At 45.0% G+C, this 22,633-nt stretch overlaps 1 protein-coding gene across 1 annotated transcript in view; it reads right to left on the reverse strand.

Annotated features, from left to right (window-relative positions):
* Window positions 1–22,633, reverse strand: part of vipr2 (vasoactive intestinal peptide receptor 2) — a 77,955-nt gene that overhangs the window by 26,321 nt on the left and 29,001 nt on the right. The window contains exons 3-4 of the mRNA XM_055664615.1: window positions 18,913–19,020; window positions 12,583–12,680 (exon numbers count right to left, since the gene is read on the reverse strand). Coding sequence (XP_055520590.1) covers window positions 12,583–12,680; window positions 18,913–19,020 — 206 coding nt within the window. The remainder of the gene's footprint in view (window positions 1–12,582; window positions 12,681–18,912; window positions 19,021–22,633) is intronic.

Below are 22,633 nucleotides of genomic sequence, written 5' to 3' on the forward strand. Positions count from 1 at the left end.
GGCTTAGATTCAGTGGTAATGAAGTATTCCTTTATTGTGCCACGTGTACCGATGTACTGTGGAAAGCTTTTGTTGCGTGCTAAGCAGCCTGCGGAAAGTATTGGCTGCATATTTCCAAGTCAGAATGGTAATAGTGCTAAAGATAGACACAAAATGCTGGAGTAACTCAATGGGTCAGTCAGCATCTCTGGAGAAAATGGATCGGTGACGTTTTGGGCCGGGACACCTCTTCAGACTATTTGTGTCTATCTTTGGTATAAACCAGAATCTGCAGTTCCATTTGATTACATGGTAATAGTGCTTCACTTTTCTTCCATAAATCTGCACTAAACTTAGCAAGTTAGCACAAGGGATTTTGCTGATGGTAAGATTATCATATCAGTAAAGGCATTAAGTCATAAACCATTTTGACTTGCAAGGGCATTTTTTAACCTTCTAATCTTACATTAATTTAGTTGAGATCACATCTGAAGGTGCATTTTCACTCCTTTCACATTTGAAAAGGTCTACTTTTGTCTTGAAATGTGGGATCCACATGTCTGACTAAAAAATAAAACAAATCCAGAGTTGTTTTCGTAAATGATCATTTTGTAAACGCTGCCTAAAGTGGCGATTGCCTGTTCGTGGGCTTTAGACCCACAAATCACAAAGTTCTTATCCAACATCTAAGCAAGAGGATTTTCCTCATGTTGTTTTTGTCCAACATTGATGGTACGTATCGGGAAGACGTTATTGCACTGTGCAATGAATCAATTTGGAAATTAATCAATGCAAGCATAAACTTCTTCTCATTGCTTTTTTCTTACCTTGAGATTTTAGAGTCATAGAATTGTGCAGCACAGAAACGGACCCTTCAGCCCTACTTGCCCATTCTGACCATGATACCCTATCTACACTAATCCCCCCCCCCCCCCCCCCCCCACCCCGATGTCAGAGTCAAAGTCAAAGCCCCCGGCTGGCGATGGCGATTGTCCCGCGGCCATTAAAGCCACGCCGGGTGATGCAAGGGCGCACACCGGGTCTTGATGTTAGAGCCCCCGGCGTGCGCTCGCAGAGTCCCGCAGCCATTACAAGCCGCGCGGGGCGGTGCTGTGAGGCCCCGCTCCAGGAGCTCTTCGACCCCGCAACTCGGGCGGGAGAAGTCGCCGTTGCGGGAGCCCTGAAAAGCGGACTCCCTCCAGGGACCCGCGGGCTCCCGGTGCCGCCATCCGCCAGACCCGCAGTTGCAGCCTCCGAATCTCCGGAGGTCGGGCCGCAGCAGCAGCAGCGCTCCACCACCGCTCCACCCGCTCTGGACTCAGCCAGCTCCGCGACGGTGAGGTGAGTCGTCGGCACCAGAGCCCCCGGTCTTCCTGTTGGAGGCCGCTCCTCGTTGCAGCCCCAACGACAACGGAGACCCGACAAAGAAAAGGTCGGGTCTCCCGTGCAGGGAGAGATTAAAGGTTACCCCCCCCCCACACCCCCCCACACACACACCCCCCAACAAAAAATAACAAAAACGACATAAAAACATAGACAAAAAATAATAAAAACGCAGACGGGCTGCAGAGGCCGCTGCTGACGAGAGTCGCGCCGCCTACCGCACTCGTCCAGGTTATTCTTATTTGCCCACACTAGACCCATATCTCTCTCTAAACTTTTTCTATTCATGCAGTTGCTCCTTCTAGAGAGCCAGACTGCTCATATGTCTTGAACTAGATGAATCTAACTATAAAATGCAAATCACAGATCTCAAGTGGCCCTGAGAGTGTCACTGTATAAGCCAGTGGACATTTGTCACGGCTTCGGAGTCGAGAGGCAACTTCCCTCCCTGTCATTGCCTTTGTCACGCACTCCGTGTATTGTGCGGCAAGAAATTAATTTCAACTCATGCACCGTGACAAAGTGCTGTCTTCACAACACAAGCGTTTCAAAGCCTTCCGCACGTTTTTGCAGATTGTGAATTTAAAACTATACAAACGGAAATTAGTGAAGTGATGGAAATTTGAAATAGGATGCAAAAGCGATGCTGCCTCTGTGGAGAGAGGAGAAAAATTAATATGTCGAGTCAATGACCTTTTGTAAGAATCATTGGGTGGCAAATCACATCCTCCAGCATTAACTGCAGTCTGAAATGCTAAATGGCGCAGATGTCTATTCAGAGCTGCCAACTGGTGAGGTTTCGCCCAGACAGTTTTTAGGTTGATGGTTGCATTAATTATATCATCATGGGTGGCACTGTGGCGCAGTGGTACAGCTGCTGCTTTACAGCCTGGGTTCGATCCTGACTACGGGTGCTGCTTGTACGGAGTTTGCTCATTCCCTCTGTGACCGTGTGGGTTTTCTCAGGATGCTCTGGTCTCCTCCCACACTGCAAATACATACAGGTTTGGAGGCTAATTGGCTTCAGAAAAGGTTGTAAATTGTTGATAGTGTGTTGGATAGTTCTAGTGTATGGGGATTGCTGGTTGGCGTGGACTCGGAGGGTCGAAGGGCCTGTTTCCCTGCTGTATCAAACTAAACTAAATATGATCTGTATTGTGTCTCTGTCTGAGAAATGGGGCAGTTAGATAAAGTGTTCACTTGTTCATTAGTTCACAGGCAGATGCTGCAAGTAATTACGAGGGGAAATTACATATTAGCATTTATCTTTCAGAGCTTGGAATTGTGTTGCAATTATATAGGGTTTTAGTGATAGGGTAATACAGCTGCTCCACGACCTACGATGGGGTTACGTTCCGATAAACCCATTGTAAATCGAATATATGGTAAGTCGAATCGGTAAGTTGACTGCAATTTGATCACGTGACCGGAAGTGAGCTGCGGTTCGCTGCCGTTGCCCAGCATTCGCACCATCGTAAAGTCAAAGCATCGTAAAAATGGGGAGCATCTGTGCTGCAAACATCCCTGGCTCCCTTAGCTGAGAAAAGGTCTGGTAGCACAGGGTAGCCCAATGTAGATTCACTGGGCTAATTCCTGGGGTGAGAGGGTTGTCTTACCAAGGGAGACCAAATAATATGGGCCTGTATTATTTTGTATTTAGAAGATTGGGAGGAGATCTTATCGAAACCGAAGGGGGTATGACAGGGTAGATGTTGATATGTTTTCATGGGAGAATCTTGAACAATGGGGCATAGCTATAAGTTAAGGAGCAGTCACTTAAAACCAAGGTACACAGAAATATATTCTCGTAGAGGGTGGGCAATCCCTGGAAATTCTCTGCCTCAGGAGCTTTGTTTATCTTATCGTATCTGTGTGGATGTGTACGTATGTGAGTGTTGTTTGTCCCCGGGTGGCGAGGGTGGGCAAGGGTAGGGGTTTTGAGGGTCGTTTACATACTGTTGTACAATTATGTCCTGACTATCACTGTCTGTTATCATTGTATGTACGCAAATTGCTGTTAAATTCAAAATTCAAATAAAAATATATTTTTTTTTAATTGAAGATAGACGCAAATTGCAGGAGTAACTCAGCGGGACAGGCAGCATCTCTGAAGAGAAGGAGTAGATGATGCTTCGGGTCGAGACTCTTCTTCAGTCTGAAGAAGGGTCTCGACCCGAAACGTCACCCATTGCTTCTCTCCAGAGATGCTGCCTGTCCCGCTGAGTTACTCCAGCATTTTGTATCACTTATCTGGTTTGCTCTTCCTTTTCTACCAACTGCACCCCTTCTCATGTCATTCGTTCATCCAGCTGGAGGAGATACAACATTTGTCTTATTAACCTCTTCCTTCCCCACAATCCAGGGACCCAAGCAGTCATTGCAAGTGAAGCATCAATTCACTTTTGCACTTTCCGGTTGATGTTCACCACGTAGTTTTCTCTACGAAACTGTGCCAATTTTTAAATCGCGCGCGCTTATATCCATGACACGTAAAAGGGGGGCCGATTGCGTATGGGCGGCGCATGGCTGCGCATGGTTACGCACAGTGACGTAATCATGCATCACCACGCACTACATGTATGAGGCCATGATGTCAGTGTGCGACCGCAGTACGTCCACGTGCGTAAGTAATACGCCATGCCGGTGGCACGCGAAGATTTTGTGCAGCACGAAATCCTGGACTGCCGCGCGATACCGCGCGCAACTCCACACTCCACCACGCCTCTCCATGTGCCCGTCCCGCGCTACCCACATGCTACCCGTGTGTCACAACGCGATGATCACATTTTTGGAGATGGCGTAAATGGCACGCAAATAACAGCCAAGTGGGACAGGCCCCCAACTCCACGGGTCAGGCAACATCTGTGGAGGGTACGGATAGACAACATTTTGGATCAAGACCTTTCTTGAGTCTGATGAAAGGTTGTGACCCAAATCGTTGCCTGTCCATTCCCTCCAGAGATGTTGCCTGACCCGCTGAGTTACTCCAGCATTTTGTATTTTGCTCAAAGTTCAGCATCTACAGTTCCTTGTGCTTCTAATTTTCAATATAACACATTTTTAGCTGCAAAGGAGTTTAGAGTTTACTTTAGTTTAGGGATACAGCGTGGAGCCCAGCCCTTCGGCCCACTGAGTCCGTGCTGACCAAAGACCACCCGTACACTAGTGTTATGTGATCCCAGATTCGCATCCTACACGTTAGGGGAAAATTACGGAGACCAAATTATCTACAAACCTGCACATCTTGGGAGCTGGGAGGAAAAAATGTGAGGTTTTATCCATTTTGTGGCAAAAACGGGGGAAAGCAGATTATATCTAAACGGTGGCCGATTGGAAAGGGGGAGATGCAGCGAGACCTGGGTGTCATGGAGCAGGCAGTAGAAAACTGGAGCACCTGGAGAAAACCCATGGGTTCACTGAGAGAACGTTTGTCAGGATCGAAACCGGGTCCCTGGAGCTGTGAGGCAGCAGCTGTACTGCTGTGCCACTGTGCACGTACACGGTACATTTTAAAATAATCACAGTGACGGGCTTAAGATTTCCAGATACACTAACTGGCATTTATATTGCAACTCTAATGTAAGAACATGCCCTTAGGTATTAGAACAGTATAACTGGGCCAGAGTCAAAACAGGATCATGTTAGTTTTAAGAGATTAGTCATCTAAGCTTCACGTAGTATCACAAAAGTGGAGAGGCAGGTGGAGAGAGGGATTGCAGAAGACAAAAATAAATACAACAATAGGGATGAAAGATGCTGTCACAATCCACGAGGATTGAAAAGCTAAGTTATTTTCAATTTAAATGTTCTTGGTTATTATAAGGTCATAAGGTCATAAGTGATAGGAGTATAATTAGGCCATTCAGCCCATCAAGTTTCTCCGCCATTCAATCATCTCTCCCTCCTAACCCCATTCTCCTGTCTTTTCCCCATAACCTCAGACACCTGTACTAATCAAGAATCTATCTATCTCTGCCTTAAAAATATACACTGACTTGGCCTCCACAGCCTTCTGTGGCAAATCATTCCACAGATTCACCACCCTCTGACTAAAGACATTTCTCCTCATCTGCTTCCGAAAAGAACGTCCTTTAATTCTGAGGCTATGACGTCTAGTCCTAGACTCTCGCACTAGTGGAAACATCCTCTCCACATCCACTCTATCCAAGCCTTTCACTATTCACTATTCACTAAACTTGCACTATAATGGTTTGGTTACCTGTTATCATTTAAAATTGGACATGAAGTGCTCGAATACCCACAATATCATGTCCCCGCATCTATGTGATTGGCTTGAAGTAAGTCTCTGATGTGACTTACCAACATTTGGCAGCATTGAACTTCACAAACAGTTGAAGTTCAGATGGATAGGGCAATAAACTCCCAGCTTTATCAATGTAATTTACAGCTTGTGATAGCATAACATTAAAATACTTGAATGTATTGATATTGGTATTGGTTTATTACTGTCACGTGTACTGAGATACGATGCAAATGTGCATTAAGATTCAGTTTGAAGGAGGTCCCTGAACTGCAATGCAATCTGTCCATTTCCCTGTACAGATGCTGCCTGACCTGCTGGATTCCTCCAGCAGTTTTGTTTTCACTGTGAACATTATCCAGACAGATCATACCAGCCCCCTCGACTCTGCAGTTGGACTACTGGACCGTGGGAGAAGGACAAAGGGAAGAGATAAGACTTTTGCCTTCCATCACAGTGAGGAGGTGCTGGAGATTTTGTTTGTGTAAATTGTGTTAAGTGTGTGTCTTGTGTTTTTTTTGTTGTAATGTCATGACTGTAGGAATGACATTTTGTTCAAACCTTATCTGTTTAAATGACAATAAAAGGAATTATATTCTACTGGTGCTGTCTGTACGGAGTTTGTCCGTTCTCTCCGTGACCGCGTGGGTTTTCTCTGAGATCATCGGTTTCCTCCAATTAAAGGTATGTACACACTCCAAAAGACATACAGTAGCTCTTTTGGGCTCAGTTTTTCTGGGCAATTGGCTTGGTATTAGGAACCCACTGAAAGCCGATTTAAATTGACTTTAATAGCAATGTGTTCTTCCATTTGTAAATTGATGATGAGTGTAAAAATCAATGTGCAGGGGACACGCTGGTCGGTAACTAACTAATTATATGCTTTAATTTCAGGTCATCCAAGTGCGAATGGTTCAATCTATGACTCTTAATTTTTAAGAAGGTTATGGGCTTTTGACTGTCCACGGCTTTTTTGTTGTCCGAGGGATGCCTGTTTCCATGCCATTTTTTTATCATTAAAAAAAAATTAAACCCTAATAAATTGCAGACTACTCATTAGGTTGTATTAGCTAAATTGAATAGTGGAAGATAGTGTTAATGTGCAGGGACCGCTGAGGGGGCCGAGCAAAAAAAAAACGAGAAGGTGCAGAGAGAGGGGAAAGTGGAAAGGGGGAAAGGGGTTGGGATGGTAAGGTGTGACTGGATGTGGGATCACATTGAAGGTGATGGACATACCGCAGAATGACCTGTTAGATGCGGGGGCTGATTGAAAAGCGAGGAACTGGGGTAATGGACCAAAAAAAACCATCTGGCTTTTCCAAAGCTTGGTTTAATAAAAAAAACAAAATGACCATAGAAATCCAATGGGATGGGACCTTTCTGTAACTGAAATTGTAAATTTACTAAGTTCAGCTTCACTTGAACTGGACATAAAAGTAAATGTATAGTGTTAAAGAGTAAAGAGCCAAATAATAACACCCACAGTCACACGTTCTCCTTCTTACCAAGTCTGTGAATGTATTTCCTCAGGAAAGACATAAATATTTTATATTTTATTAGTGTATTTTTGGAATCGAAATGAATCAGTTGCTCCAACTCCCTCTCCCGCTCACTCTTATCTTGTGTATTAATCACTTACAATAATGCAACAAAAATAGGCAAAGAAATATTAAACAACGATAAAAATTGAATTCAGCTATTAAATTTTGATGTTTCCTGAAATAAAACAGACCTTGAAACCAAAAACAAAACATATTTATAACTAGTATCAGCTAACTGAAATGCAAGGGATTGTGCCTCAATAAGAGTTAGCCAAGACAGCTTTGGCAGAAGTTATATAAAATATGGTTTCTCTGGGAAATTCAACTGATAGAGATTTGATCTATTGCCCACCACCATTTTTTTCTGAAACAAATTTATGTCCTTTTTTCTGTTGAAGAGAATCATTGAGCATTAAAGGAGACTGTTCATCCGTCATCATTATTCACAGCTATGTCACCTCTCTGCAATTTAATTTCAAGTATTTGTCCAATTCTCTCCCTGAATGTTGTGATTGAATCTATTCCCATTAATTTTCTGGCCAATGCATTCCACAAGAACTTGATAAGTGAAAAGAAATCTGCATCTTCCATTTAGTTCCATTATGTTAATTATTCCACATTTCTGCTATTTGGCTGCCGATCACCCCCCCCCCCCCCCCCCCCCCCCCCCCCCCCCCCCCAGATCCCCCCCCCCCCTCTCCCCCGCGCAAATGGGAATCACTTAATGAAGCCACTATGAGTGTCCATGTTACATTTCCCTTGAGACGAGGTCAAATGCCTCAAACTCTCGGGCTCCACTCAGATTGGTTTTGTCCCTCCTTGTCTTCTCTCCATTGCCCTTATCTTGACCTGCTGTGATAACAATGGAGTTTGCCAGCACTCAATGTGCCAGCATCTGCAGTTCCTTCTTAAACACTCAATCTGCCAGAGTCAGAGCTTCAATGGAACAGCTGACATTGGCATGGGACCGGCATTTCTGGCCTAAGGGCCTCGACCCGAAACGTCACCCATTCCTTCTCTCTAGAGATGCTGCCTGTCCTGCTGAGTTGCTCCAGCTTTTTGTGTCTATCTTCTGTTTAAGCCAGCATCTGCAGTTCCTTTGTACACATCTCAACCAATAACTGACCTAAGTTTGTGTAGAATACTTGGCAGATTAGGGCTATGAAAGCACCAGATGCTGGAATCTGTATCAAAAGGAGAACAGCTGCCAGAACGCTATGGGTCAGAAAGCATCCGAGGATGGAAATGAACATTCCAAGTAGTATCTCCACCTTGAAATATTAACTCTCTATTTTCCTCCACATAGCGGCACGGTGGCACAGCAGTAGAGTTGCTGCCTTAAGGGCCTGTCCCACTATACGAGGTAATGGAAGAGTTCTCCCGAGTTTCCTCCGATCTCAAACTCGGAGAATTACGGTAATAGCCGCACGTAGGTACTCGGGGCTCTCGTGGACATTTTTCAACATGTTGAAAAAACTTCCCGAGCTTACCGCGTTTACCGAGTACCTGCCGTTAGCGTTACAAGCCGCTAAGAGACGTCCCGAGCTCCGACGTACCCACTACGTACATTCTACGTGCTTACCACGAGTTTGATTTTTTTTTAACTCGGGAGAGTTGTTGGGTAAAGCCCTTTACAGCGCAGGAGACCCTGACTACGGATGCTGACTGTGCGGAGTTTGTACATTCTCTCTGTGGGTATTTCCCGACAGTAGGTAGGTATCAGGGCAGATACCTACCGGTATTTCGGTTCCCTCCCATACTCCAAAGCCATGCAGGTTTGTAGGTTAATTGGCTTTGGTAAAATTGTAAATTGTCCCTAGTGTGTAGAATAGCGCTAGTGTACCGGGTGATCGCTGGTCGGTGTGGACTAAGGGGCTGATGGGCCTGTTTCCGTGCTGTATCTCTAAAGTCTAAAGTCTAATGTAAACTGTAATAGTGACCATAAAGCTATCAGAGAACTTTTCAAACCCATTCATGTCCTTGAGTGCAGAAAATCTACTATCCTCCCTTGCATTGTTGTAGTGCGAATGTGATCGAAGACACCTAGCAATTCAATTAATCTTCATCACCCTCTGAAATGGTTTGATAAAATTATATCATTGTATATCATTTTATTATATTGTTTACAGTGTACTATGCTTACATATTGTGATGTGCTGCTGCGTCAGAATTTCATTGTTCTATCTGGGACTCATGACAATCAAACACTCTTGACTTCACAACACTCAGTATAGGGGTATTTAAGGGAAGGCAATCAATATCAGCCTAGCTAGCAATGCCTGCATCTTGGAACCAAATTAATGAATGAAAATGTGACTCCAGCCCGGAAAAAATTACATGTACTCTGGCTAGCATTGTGTATAATTACGTGAAATTTGCATTAAATGGGTGATCTTAGGTAGCAAGCATCTCGTTAGTTGATCAAAAGTATTTAGTAATGGTTCCCATTTCTGTTGCCAACTCATTTATTCCACAAAATGTGATTGTGAGTCTATACCTTCAACCATTTAACATTGGTTAATGCCCGATTACTGGACACAGGCACTTATTCTGCAGCAAAATGTTAGACTTTACAGATACGGCGCTGAGGCAGGCCCTTCGGCCCACCAAATCAATGCTGACCAGTGATCACCCCGTACACTAGACATGTTCTACACACTAGGGCCAATTTACTATTTTTTTACCAAATTCAATCAATCTTCAAACCTGTACGTCTTTGGAGTGTGGGAGGAAACCGGATCACCTGGAGAAGACTCACATGGCCACAGAGGAAACGTACAAACTTCCTACACAAAGCAGCTATAGTCAGGATCTGAACCGGGTCTCTGGCACTGCAGGGCAGCAAGTCTACTGCTGCACCACTATCCCACCAACAAATTAACTGGAACAATAAACATTGCACAAAGTGCTGGAGGAACTCCGCAGGTCAGGCAGCATCTGCGGAGGGAATGGACAGATGACATTTCGGGTTGGGACTCTTCTTCAGACTCAACTCAGATTCATGTTGCTCCCTTAAGTGGAACAATAAACCCCCTTCATTTAGCTCAGTACCAATATTGAGTATTCTGCTTGATCACACATGAATCATGATCTTTGTTAAGAAATAGTGCACAATAAAGTCATGTCAAATATCAATATATATAATTAAAATGTAAATTGCAGCATCATAGAGCATTAGATTGAAAATTCAGTACATATTCAATTACATTAATGAACTGCTGTAGAACGGGTTAATAGCATGCTAACAGCAATAACATTTCATGACTGAAATTATTTGCTGAATCAAATTTAATGGGAGGAAGCCTTAGATTTTCATTGGCAAAGTATAGATGGGGGAATTTTAACTCGTGTTAAGGTGTAGATTTAAATGGAATGAAATAATTACTCTTAGATCTGCCCTGATACCTACCTACTGTCATGTGTAATCTGCAGCAACAACAAATCCTTGTGATAATTAATCAGATTGGAGCTGGCCGACTTCAGAACGGGGAGAGCTGTGGTGGCGCGCGGCTGCAACCCGACTTCGGAGCTTCGGAGGCTCCGGCCACAGGCCCAGTGGACAGGAACATCAGGAGCTCGCAGGTCCCGGGTGGGAGAGCGCTTTTTGGAGCTCCCGCAACGGCAACTTCTCACGCTGGAATCGCGCAGTTGAAATGACTCGGAGCGGGGCCTAACATCGCCCCGCACGGCTTAAACGGCCGCGGGAGTTACCATCGCCTGCCGGGGGCTTTAACATCGTTAGCCCCAGTTGCCTCAACGCTGCAGTTGGACTGCTGGACCGCGGGAGAAGAACAAAGGGAAGAGATAAGACTTTTGCCTTCCATCACAGTGAGGAGGTGTTGGAGATTCACTGTGATGGATGTTTGTGTAAATTATCTAGATCGGACTTTACCTGGAGTTTTGTCATTTAATCTGCAGAAATAACATAGGAACTGAACTAGGGCAGGTTATACAGACTGTGGGGTGACCTTATTGAGGTATATAAAATCACGAGAGGCAGAGATAAGGAGTGGCTCATCAATGCCTTTACATCTTCCAAAGGTTGAGGAGATTTGACACGCCACCAAATATTCTATCCAACACCAACACTTTGTCCTTCATCTATTTCTTACAATTTGTAGCTACTTGAATTGGAGACAAACCCCCTCACACTGTAATGTAAGGAAGCCTCATTTAGTGTGGGCAGAGGCCTGTAGTCCAAACAAAATGTCTAAATCAAACTGTGAAATTAAAGTTGAAGGCAGAGTACCGCAAATGCTGGCAATCTCAAGTGAAAACCAAAAATAAAAAATGCTGGCAAAAAAGATTTCAGCAGATCAGGCAACATCAGTGGAGAAATTGAAGACACAATGAACTGCAGATGCTGCAATCTTGAGCAAAACAAAAAAGTGCTGGAGTAACTCGACGGGTCAGGCAGCATCTGTGAAAGGAATGGGGATAGGCGACTATTCAGGTCAGGATTCTGGTGGGGGTGAGAGAAAGAATGCTGGAAAAGAGGTAATGGCAGGACAAACCCTGGCAAGTGATGGGTGGAGGAAGGAACTGCAGATGCTGGTTTATACTGAATATAGTCACAAAGTGCTGGAGCTACTCAACACATCAGGAGCATCTCTGGAGAAAAATGATGGGCAACGTTTTGGGTCAGAACCCTTCATCAAACTGGAAATAGAGGGGGGGGAACTGGAGGTAGAGAAAGGCCAGAGCAAATCAGAGCTGGCAACAGATGACCAAGGAAGGGTGTAACCCATAATAGCCCCTTGTTAGCTGGGGAAGAGGCGATAACCCAGGGATGCACACAGTGGAAGTAGTGGGATGACTAGGGTGGGGGAGGGGGGAGAGGGAATGCAGGGCTTACTTGGAATGAGAGAAATCACCGCTGGGTTTTAAGCCGCCCAAGTGATAGGTGGATACGGCTGAGGTGGGTTGTGATCCTCAGATGAACGCATAACAGCTGGAGATGGAAATGATACAAAAGAATGAGAACTAAATTTAGGAGATAAATTGAATGATACGTAAAGCCAGAGGGAGCGGTTATAGGGGAAGAGGATGGGGAGGGGGCATGGAATAGGGAAAATATGAGTCTACATCCGAGTGGGAGATACTGGGATAAGTGGACAAAACCAGGATTAAGGTCTCAGGTCAATTATCTATCAGTACTGATTAAACATTGTTTTAATTTGAACTTTTTCCCCTCACTACAGATGCTGGCTGAACTGCTATGAATTATATGGACTGGAAGTGACATTTCTACTCTGCTTTCCCAAACAAAAACATGAAATGGTTTCAATGAAATGTTTGTGTGGATTAGGGGAATGGTTTTAAAATCAGCTAACCGGGGTTTAATAAAGATGGGAACTGATAGAGATCGGAAGTGGATGTCCATCCACGGTGATGAGATACACAAGCTTATACACTTACCGCTTCAGTAGACCCATTGAAGTTGTATCCACACACATTCATATAATGTGGAAACACAGCAGTCCACCCTTCGGCCGTGCAGTTCCTGCTTACTTTGCCTGGAAGGAAAAGATCATTGGAATTAATATTTAATCAAGTCTGAAGAAGGGTCTCGACATGAAACGTCACCTATTCCTTCGCTCCATAGATGCTGCCTCACCCGCTGAGTTTCCCCAGCATTTTTGTCTACATTGGATTTAATATGGTAGATAGACACAAAATGCTGGACAAGATACATTTAATTGTCATTTGGACCCCTTGAGGTCCAAACGAAATGCCGTTTCTGCAGCCATACATTACAAACACATAGACCCAAGACACAACATAATTTACATAAACATCCATCACATCGCTGTGATGGAAGGCCAAATAAACTTATCTCTCCATCTCTCTAACTCAGCGGGTCAACAGAATTAACAAGCTCATCAGGAAGGCTGGCTCCGTCCTGGGGGTGGAGTTGGAGTCACTAGAGATGGTCTTTTTTTGAAATCAAAAATAATTTATTTAATTACGATCACGCTACAAAAACCAAGCCGTGGTAACCCACCCACCGCCATAGTTCAATATATCTAAATTTTACACATAGTACAAATGATCTAAATTTTCAAACAACTATGGTTACAATCCTTACAAATATACTAAGTAACTACTATACAACGATGTCCCTCTCTAACACCACCCGGGCGCAGACATAACCCCGGTAAAGGGGTAAGCATCTGGCCCGGGCAGAGTCCTCTTCCGTCTGGCGCCGTGACTTGCCGATGGCCAGCTTGGCCAGGCCGAGGAGCAACCCAACCAGCACATCTTCAGCCCTGCCCACTCCCTGGATCCCGTAACCAGTCCTTCGGCCACTGACAGCAGAGCCGTTCCTCCCCCTAAGGACCCTAGGTGGAGTGGCGGTGTGCCTTGCCCTCCGGACCTTGGCTACAAGGGATGCTCTCCTGGTCCCACTAGGGATGGTCTTGGAGGGGAACCTGTGGAACACCTTGAACAATACAGCTCACCCCCTCCATGACACACTGGTCAACATAAGGAGTACCTTCAGCAACAGTGTGTAAGAAGGAACTGCAGATGCTGGTTTAAACCGGGAACAAGGAATGGCAGATGAAACCACAAAAAGCTGGAGTAACTCAGCGGGACAGGCAGCATCTCTGCAGAGAGGATTGGGTGACATTTCAGGTCGAGACCCTTCTTCAAACAACCTGTACCACTGAGTTACTTCAGCATTTTGTGTCTACCTTCAGCAACAGAATGGTTCCACCAAGATGCCACACAGAATGCCACAGGAGATCCTTTTCCCCTTTGCTATCAACTGTACAACTCCTCCCCCTTCTGTCGTGGGGTAGACTGACTCCCCTTTCTTCACCATGTACCTATCTAATGGCTTTTAAAAGCTGCCATTGTACATATCCCTGCATACAGCATACTCTGGCACATCATTCCGATGCACACAACTATTTGTGTTAAGAAATTGCCCCTTTGGGTCTCTTTGAAATCTTTCCCCTCTCACCTTAAACCTATGGCCCCCAGATCTGGACTCCACTACCCTGTGAAAATGACTGACACCATTCACCTTAATCATATCTCTCATGGTTTTGTATAGCACCACAAGGTGATCCCTCAGCCTCCTACTCTTCATGCTATCTCATCTCTCCTTATAACTCAAGCCCTCGAGTTCCGATGATTTGTTTCTGCACCTTCCCAGCTTAATGGCATCCTTCCTATGATGGGATACGAAAGGTAGGTGATCAGCGCAATCAAATAAAGGGGGGGGATAATGGGGATGGGAGGCAATAGGGCTGATCAGAACTGCGCGTAATACTCTAACTGTAATCATCGTTGCCAAAAATATCAATGGGCACAGTGCCTTACAATGCTATGTACGACAGTGATCGCAACTTCTACTGAAGTGTGGATGGCTGTTGGCTCGCTAGGAGCTCATCCGCCCTTTGGTCCTGCTGGGGGTCCACAGCCCCCTCCACCCCTGGCACACCAGGTGGGGGAGACGGTTAATTCGCCAACTATGCGACCATGGAGCAGGTAGCACAGAATTACATGGTACCCGTGGCGGGGGGGAACTCCCCGGGACTAACCTGACCTAACTGTGGTCTTGTATACCGTAGGTGTAGCAGGACATCCCAACTCCTGTCCTCAATACATTTACTGATGAAGACAAAGTTCCAGACTCCTTCTTCACAATCCTACCTATCTGTGTTGCCATCTTTATTATGTACCTGCAGCGGGACAGGCAGCATCACTAGAGAGAAGGAACTCTGGTTGATTTGCCCAACTGCTGCACCTCACACTTATTTCATCTGCCATTCCTTGTTCCATAGTTAATCCAGATTTTTTTGTACATTTACATAGCCCTCCTCATGGCCACTCTGCCAGAAATGTTGGTATCATCTACAGATGTACTCATTGTTACTACATTGTCACCCAAATCATTCATATGGATGTAGCTCAAATACCTGTTGCACACCAGTGGTCACAGGCCAGCAAACAGAGCAATAATCCTCCCATCCCACTCTCTGACCCTTCCAAAAACCAATTTTGAATCAGGTTGTCTAGTTCATCTTGGATCCCATGTGATCTAATCTTCTGCACTAGCCTACCATTTGGGACCATGTCAACGGCTTTGCTCAAGTCTACATAGACAACGTCCACTGCCTCGCTCTTGTTAATCCTCTCCATCACCTCTTCAAAAAAACACCATCAAATCTATGCTGTGATTTCCCATGCTCAAAACTGTGCTGACCAAATCTAATCAGCCCTTGCATATCCAAATGGAGGTAGATCATGTCACTCAGAGTCCACTCTAATAACGTTCCCACCACTGATGTCAGGCTCACCGGCCTGTAGTTCTCTGGCTTGTCCTTGGGGCCCATCTTAGGTAAAGGTACAACAACAGCCACCCTCCAGTCTTTCGTACCTCACCTGTGGCTAATGATCCCCGACAGGGCTCCAACAATATCTTCCCTAGTTTCCCACAATCTCCAAAATATAGACTTGGTCAGACCTGGGGGGTTTGCACTCCTTAATATTATTTAACATTGCTAGCATTTCCTGTTTTGTATTTTGGACTAGGTCCAACACATTCACTCTTCTAGGTAGGGGAACCACGTGTGTGTGTGTGTGTGTGTGTGTGTGTGTGTGTGTGTGTGTGTGTGTGTGTGTGTGTGTGTGTGTGTGTGTGTGTGTGTGTGTGTGTGTGTGTGTGTGTGTAGGTGTGTGTGTAGGTGTGTGTGTGTGTGTGTGTGTGTGTGTGTGTGTGAGTGAGAGTGAGTGTGTGTGTGTGAGTGTGTGTGTGTGTGTGTGTGTGTGTGTGTGTGTGAGTGAGAGTGAGTGTGAGTGTGTGTGTGTGTGTGTGTGTGAGTGTGAGTGTGTGAGTGTGAGTGAGTGTGTGTGTGTATGTGTGTACGTGAGAGTGAGTGAGTGAGTGTGTGAGAGTGAGTGAGTGTGTGTGTGCGCGCGTGTGTTTGTGTGTGTGTGCGCGTGTGAGTGAGAGTGTGTGTGTGAGTGAGTGTGTGTGTGTGTGTGTGTGAGTGTGCGTGTGTGAGTGTGTGAGTGAGTGTGTGCTTGTGTGTTTGTGTGTGTGTGCGCGTGTGAGTGTGAGAGTGAGTGAGTGAGTGTGAGTGTGTGTGTGTGTGTGTGTGTGTGCGCGTGTGAGTGTGAGAGTGAGTGTGAGTGCGTGTGTGTGTGTGTGTGTGTGGGAGAGTGAATGTGAGAATGAGTGAGTGAGTGTGTATGTGTGTGAGTGAGAGTGAGTGTGTGTGTGAGTAAGAGTGTGTATACTCATGGAGCAGGCTGGTCTATGCTCCATAGCTCCTTTATGCCCTGCCATTTACTATATAGACAACCCTTGGTCTTCACATTGTCAACTTCTCATCCACAAACCTACGAATTGTACTTGTCATCAACAAATGTACTAATCATACCTCCAACATCCACATCCAAGTCATTAATATATCTCACAAACAGCTAAGTACCATCACTGTGGAAGCAAGAACCTGCAACTGCTGGTTAATACACAAAAGGACACAAAGTACTGGAGAGACTCAGCAGGTCTGGCAGCATCACTAGAGAACATGGATAGATGACATTTCGGGTCGAGATCCTTCTTCAATCAAGTTCCTGCATAGTATGGTATCTAGAAAGTGATCTAAAGAAGTGTCTCGACCCAAAACGTCGCCCATTCTTTCTCTCCAAAGATGCTGCCTGTCCCGCTGAGTTACTCCAGCATTTTGTGTCTATCACATGGGGTCGAGTTCCGAGCTGGCTAATTGGATCCAAAAGTGGTTTCAAAAGTTGCTTCAAGAGGAAGGGTCTCGACTCGAAACGTCACCTATCCAGGTTCTCTCGAGATGCTGCCTGACCTCCTGCGTTGCTCCAGCACTTTATGTCCATTAATGTACCACTACTGATCCCTGTGGTTCACCTGCAGTGTCAGACTTCCAACTAATACAATATCCTCTTGCCACTACCTCCCACCATCCTATCACCAACACACATTTGTATCCAATTAAGAAGCTCACCTTGGATCCCATGTAACCCACCTTCTAGATAATGTACTATGTGGGACCTTAATTGAATCATCTGAATCTCAGCACAAGGTGCTGTAGTGAATGGTTACTTTGGAAACAGCGAGGATGTTTCCACTAAGTATGGCAGGTCTGAAAACCATTCTTAAAAAGCTTAAAATCTTTTTACACAATGTGGATTCTGAATAATTGCTTGGACATGTGCAAGAAAATTGACATTTTTCATTAGTGACATTGGACAGGATCTTTAAGCGGTCTGGAAGATATCACTGATGAAAACGGATGACTCATTCAAAGCAACTGAAGTGCAGCGTCACATAGAATGTAATATTACCACAGGCTACTATTTTTTACAGACCTTGGCTAAGCTGTATGAGCATACATGTAACGTCTACTTTAGCAGCCTTTATTGTCTACTAGTGCAGGATGGTGGAGCAGTGGTAGAGTTGCTGCCTTATGCTCCTGTCCCACTTAGGCACCTTTATATGCAACTACAGGCGACTAGGCTGTCGCCTAATGGTCGTCAGGGTGTCGCCTGTATGGTTGTGAGTCGTCTCCTCAGTTGCCCAAAGAATCGTAGCCTTTTTCTGGTCGCCGCTGGATTTTGAAATGTTCAAAACTTTTCGGCGACCGTGGATTTGTCGTAGGTTGACTTCTCCTTCAGTAGGTGTTGTCATGGGTTGTTGCCAGGATGGCGTAGGTTTTCGCCAGGATGGCGTAGGTTTTCGCCAGGATGGCGTAGGTTGTCGCCAGGATGGCGTAGGTTGTCGCCGGGATGGCGTAGGTTGTCGCCGGTGCTGACTTCGGTGAATTCCATTGGCGACTACCTACGTCAACCTACGTCAACCGGCGACAGGTACCGGCGACTGAATTGTCTTATCTTGTCGTAGCTTGTCGCGGGTGGACGTAGGTGTGGTCGTAGGTGGACGTCCTAATGGGTCGCCAGCTGTCAGTAGCTTGCAGTAACTTCACATCGACGAGGTGGTAGGTTGTCGTAGACATTGTCGTACGGGGGGGGGGGGGGGGGGGGGGGTCCAGTTTTTCGGTGACCTGCTACGACTATGACAGTCACCGAAAAAATTGCCGAAGTGGGACGGGCCCATTACAGAGCTTGCAGCGCCAGAAACCTCAGTTCGATCCCGACTATGGATGCTGTCTGTATGGAGTTTGCACGTTCTCCCCCTGACCTGCGTGGGTTTTCTCCGAGATCTTCGGTTTCCTCCCGTACTCCATAGACGTGCATGTTTGTAAGTTAATTGGTTTGGTATAAATGTAAATTGCCCCTAGTGGGTGTAAAGTTGTTTTAATGCGCGGGGATCGCTGGTCGGTGCGGAGTCGGTGGGCCGAAGGGCCTGTTTCCGCTCAGTTTCTCTAAACTAAACTAAATCAAATTCCTTGCAAAATATACTTGGCCAATAAAGTATGATTATGACTATGATTATGATGATTATGATTACAAAAAAGCAAACTTAATATTACAGAAGACCTAACATAGGTGTGCCCCACGTCATTTTGTTCGATAAGGTGATAGAGGGAGGTGCTGGGAGGGAAACATTGGTTTGGTCATGGGGTAGTGACCTTTCATGGGTCTTCAGATTATTAGCATGTTTGTCAGATCTTTTGTGAGCACATTACAAAGACGTGTCAAACATCACCAGTCCTAACATCTCCCCGCTCCTCACACAGATTTACTTCCTTAGGGTTTTACTACATATTTGTTGCAAAAAAAAAAGCCAACTCGAATACAGACCATGATCGCTGCTGAAGTCCCCAAATAATTTTGGACAGGGCATGCTGATTGTTTCACTGATCCTGGCTGGCATCCAGCAGGTGAAATTATCCCAAATCCCAGCACATCCTAGAACCAAGAAGAAAAACAAACATGCCTTTAGTGTCGTATCTTAAGCAACTCGTATCTTTGTTTAATCACCTGTCATCATCAACAAAGACAGAAAATCACTAATTTAGTTTACAGCTTCTATTCTAATTATGTCATTATTTTGTCTTAATTCCAGAACCAACACAGAATAGGTAAAAGCAAATAGCAAGAACAAACTGCTAGAGGAACTCAGCAGGTCAAGCAGTATATGTGGAGTCAGAGGGATTGTCAACACCTTGGGTTGAGATGTTGCTTGTCCCTTTATTTCTGATTGAAAGATACTGAATGGAAGCAGGCCCTTCGGCCCTCAGATCTATGCTGACCATCGATCATCCGTTCATGCAGGTTCTATGTTATCTCACTTTTGCATCCGCTCCCTCCACATTAGGCACTTTACAGAGGCCAATTAAAGACAATGTTTTTGGTTTAGTTTAGTCAAAAGTCAAAAAAGTTAAAAGAGTCAAGTCAACAGAGTTCATTGTCATGTGTCCCTGACAGGACAATGAAATTCTTGCTTTGCTTCAGCACAACAGAACATAGTAGGCATTGACTACAAAACAGATCAGTGTGTCCTTATACCATTATATACGTAAATACACACATGAATAAATAAATTGATAAAGAGCAAATAACAGATAAAGGGGTATTAATGTTCAGAGTTTTGTCCGAGCCAAGTTTAATAACCTGATGGCTGTGGGGAAGTAGCTATTCCTGAGTTTAGCTTAGTTTAGTTTAGATAAAGTGTGGAAACAGGCCCTTCGGCCTCCCTTGCACATGCCGACCAACGATTATTTGCAGACTAGTTCTATCCTACACACTAGGGACAATTTACAGAAGCTAATTAACCTGCAAACCTGCACGTCTTTACTGTGAGAGAAAACAGAAGCACCCAGAGAAAGAGCACGTGGTCACAGGGAGAATGTACAAACTCCGAACAGACAGCACCCATAGTCATGATCGAACCCTTGCCACTACCGCTGAGCCACTATGCCCCCCTTAATTCTTTCCTAGCCCAGGTTGATGGTAGAATGCTTCAACAGCCCTGACTGAAATCAGCTAATTCCACAGAAACATACTGATCTGGAACAACAAACAATCTGCAGGAGGGTCTCGATGCTTTGAAGAGCACCTGGAGTTGGAAATAGACCAGTTTCAGGTTGAACCTCTTCACCTCAACCCTGTTTGAACTGGAATATTCAATTGGTTGCCGACCATTTTAACTTCCCTTTCCATTTCCATAGAGACCTTTCTGTCCTGGGCCTCCTCCATTGCCACAGTGAGACGACATGTGAACTGGAGGAACAGCACCTCATATTCCACTTGGATAGCTTCCAGCCCAATAGTGTGAACATTAAGGTCTCCAATTTGAGTTGATACCCACCCTCTCTCTTTCCTGTGCCCACACTGGCATGCAGCTATGTCTCTCCCTGTTCCACCCTTCTTTCCCCTCTTGCCCCCACCTCCTCCTGTGGCAATCTCCCTATTTTCCTCTCTCTGTCTTTACATTTCACTTTTCTCTCCTTATCTCCAGCCACTGCCACTTACTTTGCCCATTTGCCAATCAAACCTCCTCCCCTCTCACCTGTATCCACCTATCACTTACATAGAAACATAGAAAATAGGTGGAGGAGGAGGCCATTCGGCCCTTCGAGCCTGCACCGCCATTCAATATGATCACGGAACACTTGCCAGGCTTTGTCCTGCCCCTGCCCCTTTTCCAGCCTTCCTCCCCCGAAGCAATCAGTCTGAAGAAGGGTCTTGACCTGAAATGCTGCCTGTCCATTCCCTCCACACATGCTGCCTGAGCTGCTGAGTTACTCCAGCACTTTGTGGAGTATCCTATGGAATAGCCAATTGTTCATCTGACGTTCCTTTGTAAACTGAGCCACTGGAGCCAGTGCACGTCCAACCCTGTTAACAAGGGATAACCTGGGCATCTTCATCTCAATGATCCCCTTTGAATATTCCATTGGAAAGTGCTCCACTTTCATCTGCTTGCTGATTTATTGATGTCTATTGCTGCCTTGATAACTGCCCAGTTATATAACTGTCATCTTGTTATCTTCAAGCTACTGCTGCATGAACAATGAAGCGTGGCAAGTACATCGGTGCTCTTTTTTTTATTTTATTTTTTTTTTTATTTTTTTTTTTTTTTTTTTATTAGAAGTACGGTAAATTACAATACTACACAACACATATATCTTAATACATTTTTTGTACCGCTTCATTTTTTTTGAGCTTTAAGAAAAAGGTAGAAGTAAGGAAAGTAAAGAAAGTGCGCGAGAGTCGTGAAGTGCAAGAGTGTTGGGAAAAGAAAGCCCCTTAGAAAAGAAGTTAGAGAAGGAAGTAAAGTGAGAAAATGGATCCTAGAAAAGAAAGAAAAAGAAAATAGGAACAATCGCTCTATTATAACATTAAACTCCGCAGAAAGGGGACTACCAACCAAGTCTGTTTTTGTTGTTTTACCTCCCGTTACCAGGTCCTGATACCACTTATTGATTTATTTGTTTATTTAAATTACTATTGCACCTCATATCCAGATAGGTCCAGAAACATAGACCACGTCTTTTGGAATTGGTCTGCTTTACCTGCTAAGAGGAATCTCATCTCTTCCAGATGTAATGTTTCAAACATATTTGATATCCACATTTTTATTGTTGGTGTGGGCGCATTTTTCCAGAATTTAAGTATAAGCTTTTTTCCCATTATTATCGGTGCTCTTTAAGACATTGTCAGCCGGCTGATCAAACAATGTATTGGGGGGTAGTTACACTTAAGGCAGACCATGATGGTGAGGAGTGTGAGGTGGCTTCTACACACCATAAAACTGGCAAGGACCAGAAACGGTGGTGAGCCACTTGGTTGAGTGTGGTGGTGAAGGCACCCCTACAGTCCCCCTAACTGATAGGATGTGTGCACAGAACAACACGAGCACATTAAAAGCGCCCAGTGAGAAGTTAATTCACTCCATAAGGCTTGACATTCAAAACCTGGTGGGATAATGAGCCTTGGATGACTGAACCGCGTCAGGAGCATTCACGATGTTTCTTGCCAGAAGTAGGCTGTGCCTCGTTTCCCTGGAGTGTAGTCAACTGGAAAGTTACTTCAGAGAGGGTACTGCAGAGTCTCTGTAGAGTCAACCTTATAGAGGTTTATAGAATCATTATGAAACTAGGGACTGCAGATACTGGAATCTTAAACAACATAAAGGGCATCTGGAGGAACTCAGCAAAGGGAAACTTTCTCCAAAATGGGCATAATTTGTGGAGACATTGCAGTGGGACAGTAAAATGTAGACACAAGAGACTAGATGCTGGAATCTTGAGCAAAAAAACAAACTGCTGAGGGAACTCAGCGTTTGAACTCCATCGGTCAAAAGAAGGGCCCTGACCTGGAGCGTTGTCTGACCTCTTCCCTCTACAAATGCTGCCTGACCTGCTGAGTTCCTCCAGCTGACTGTTTCATAAGTGATAGGAGCAGAATTAGGCCATGCCGCCCATCAAGTCTACTCCACCATTCAATCATGGCTGATTTATCTTTCCCTCTCAACCTCATCCTCCTACCTCCCCCCCATAACCTTTGACACCCTTGC

This window comes from Leucoraja erinacea, chromosome 2 (assembly GCF_028641065.1).
Source record: "Leucoraja erinacea ecotype New England chromosome 2, Leri_hhj_1, whole genome shotgun sequence".
In the NCBI taxonomy this organism is placed as follows: Eukaryota; Metazoa; Chordata; class Chondrichthyes; order Rajiformes; family Rajidae; genus Leucoraja; species Leucoraja erinaceus.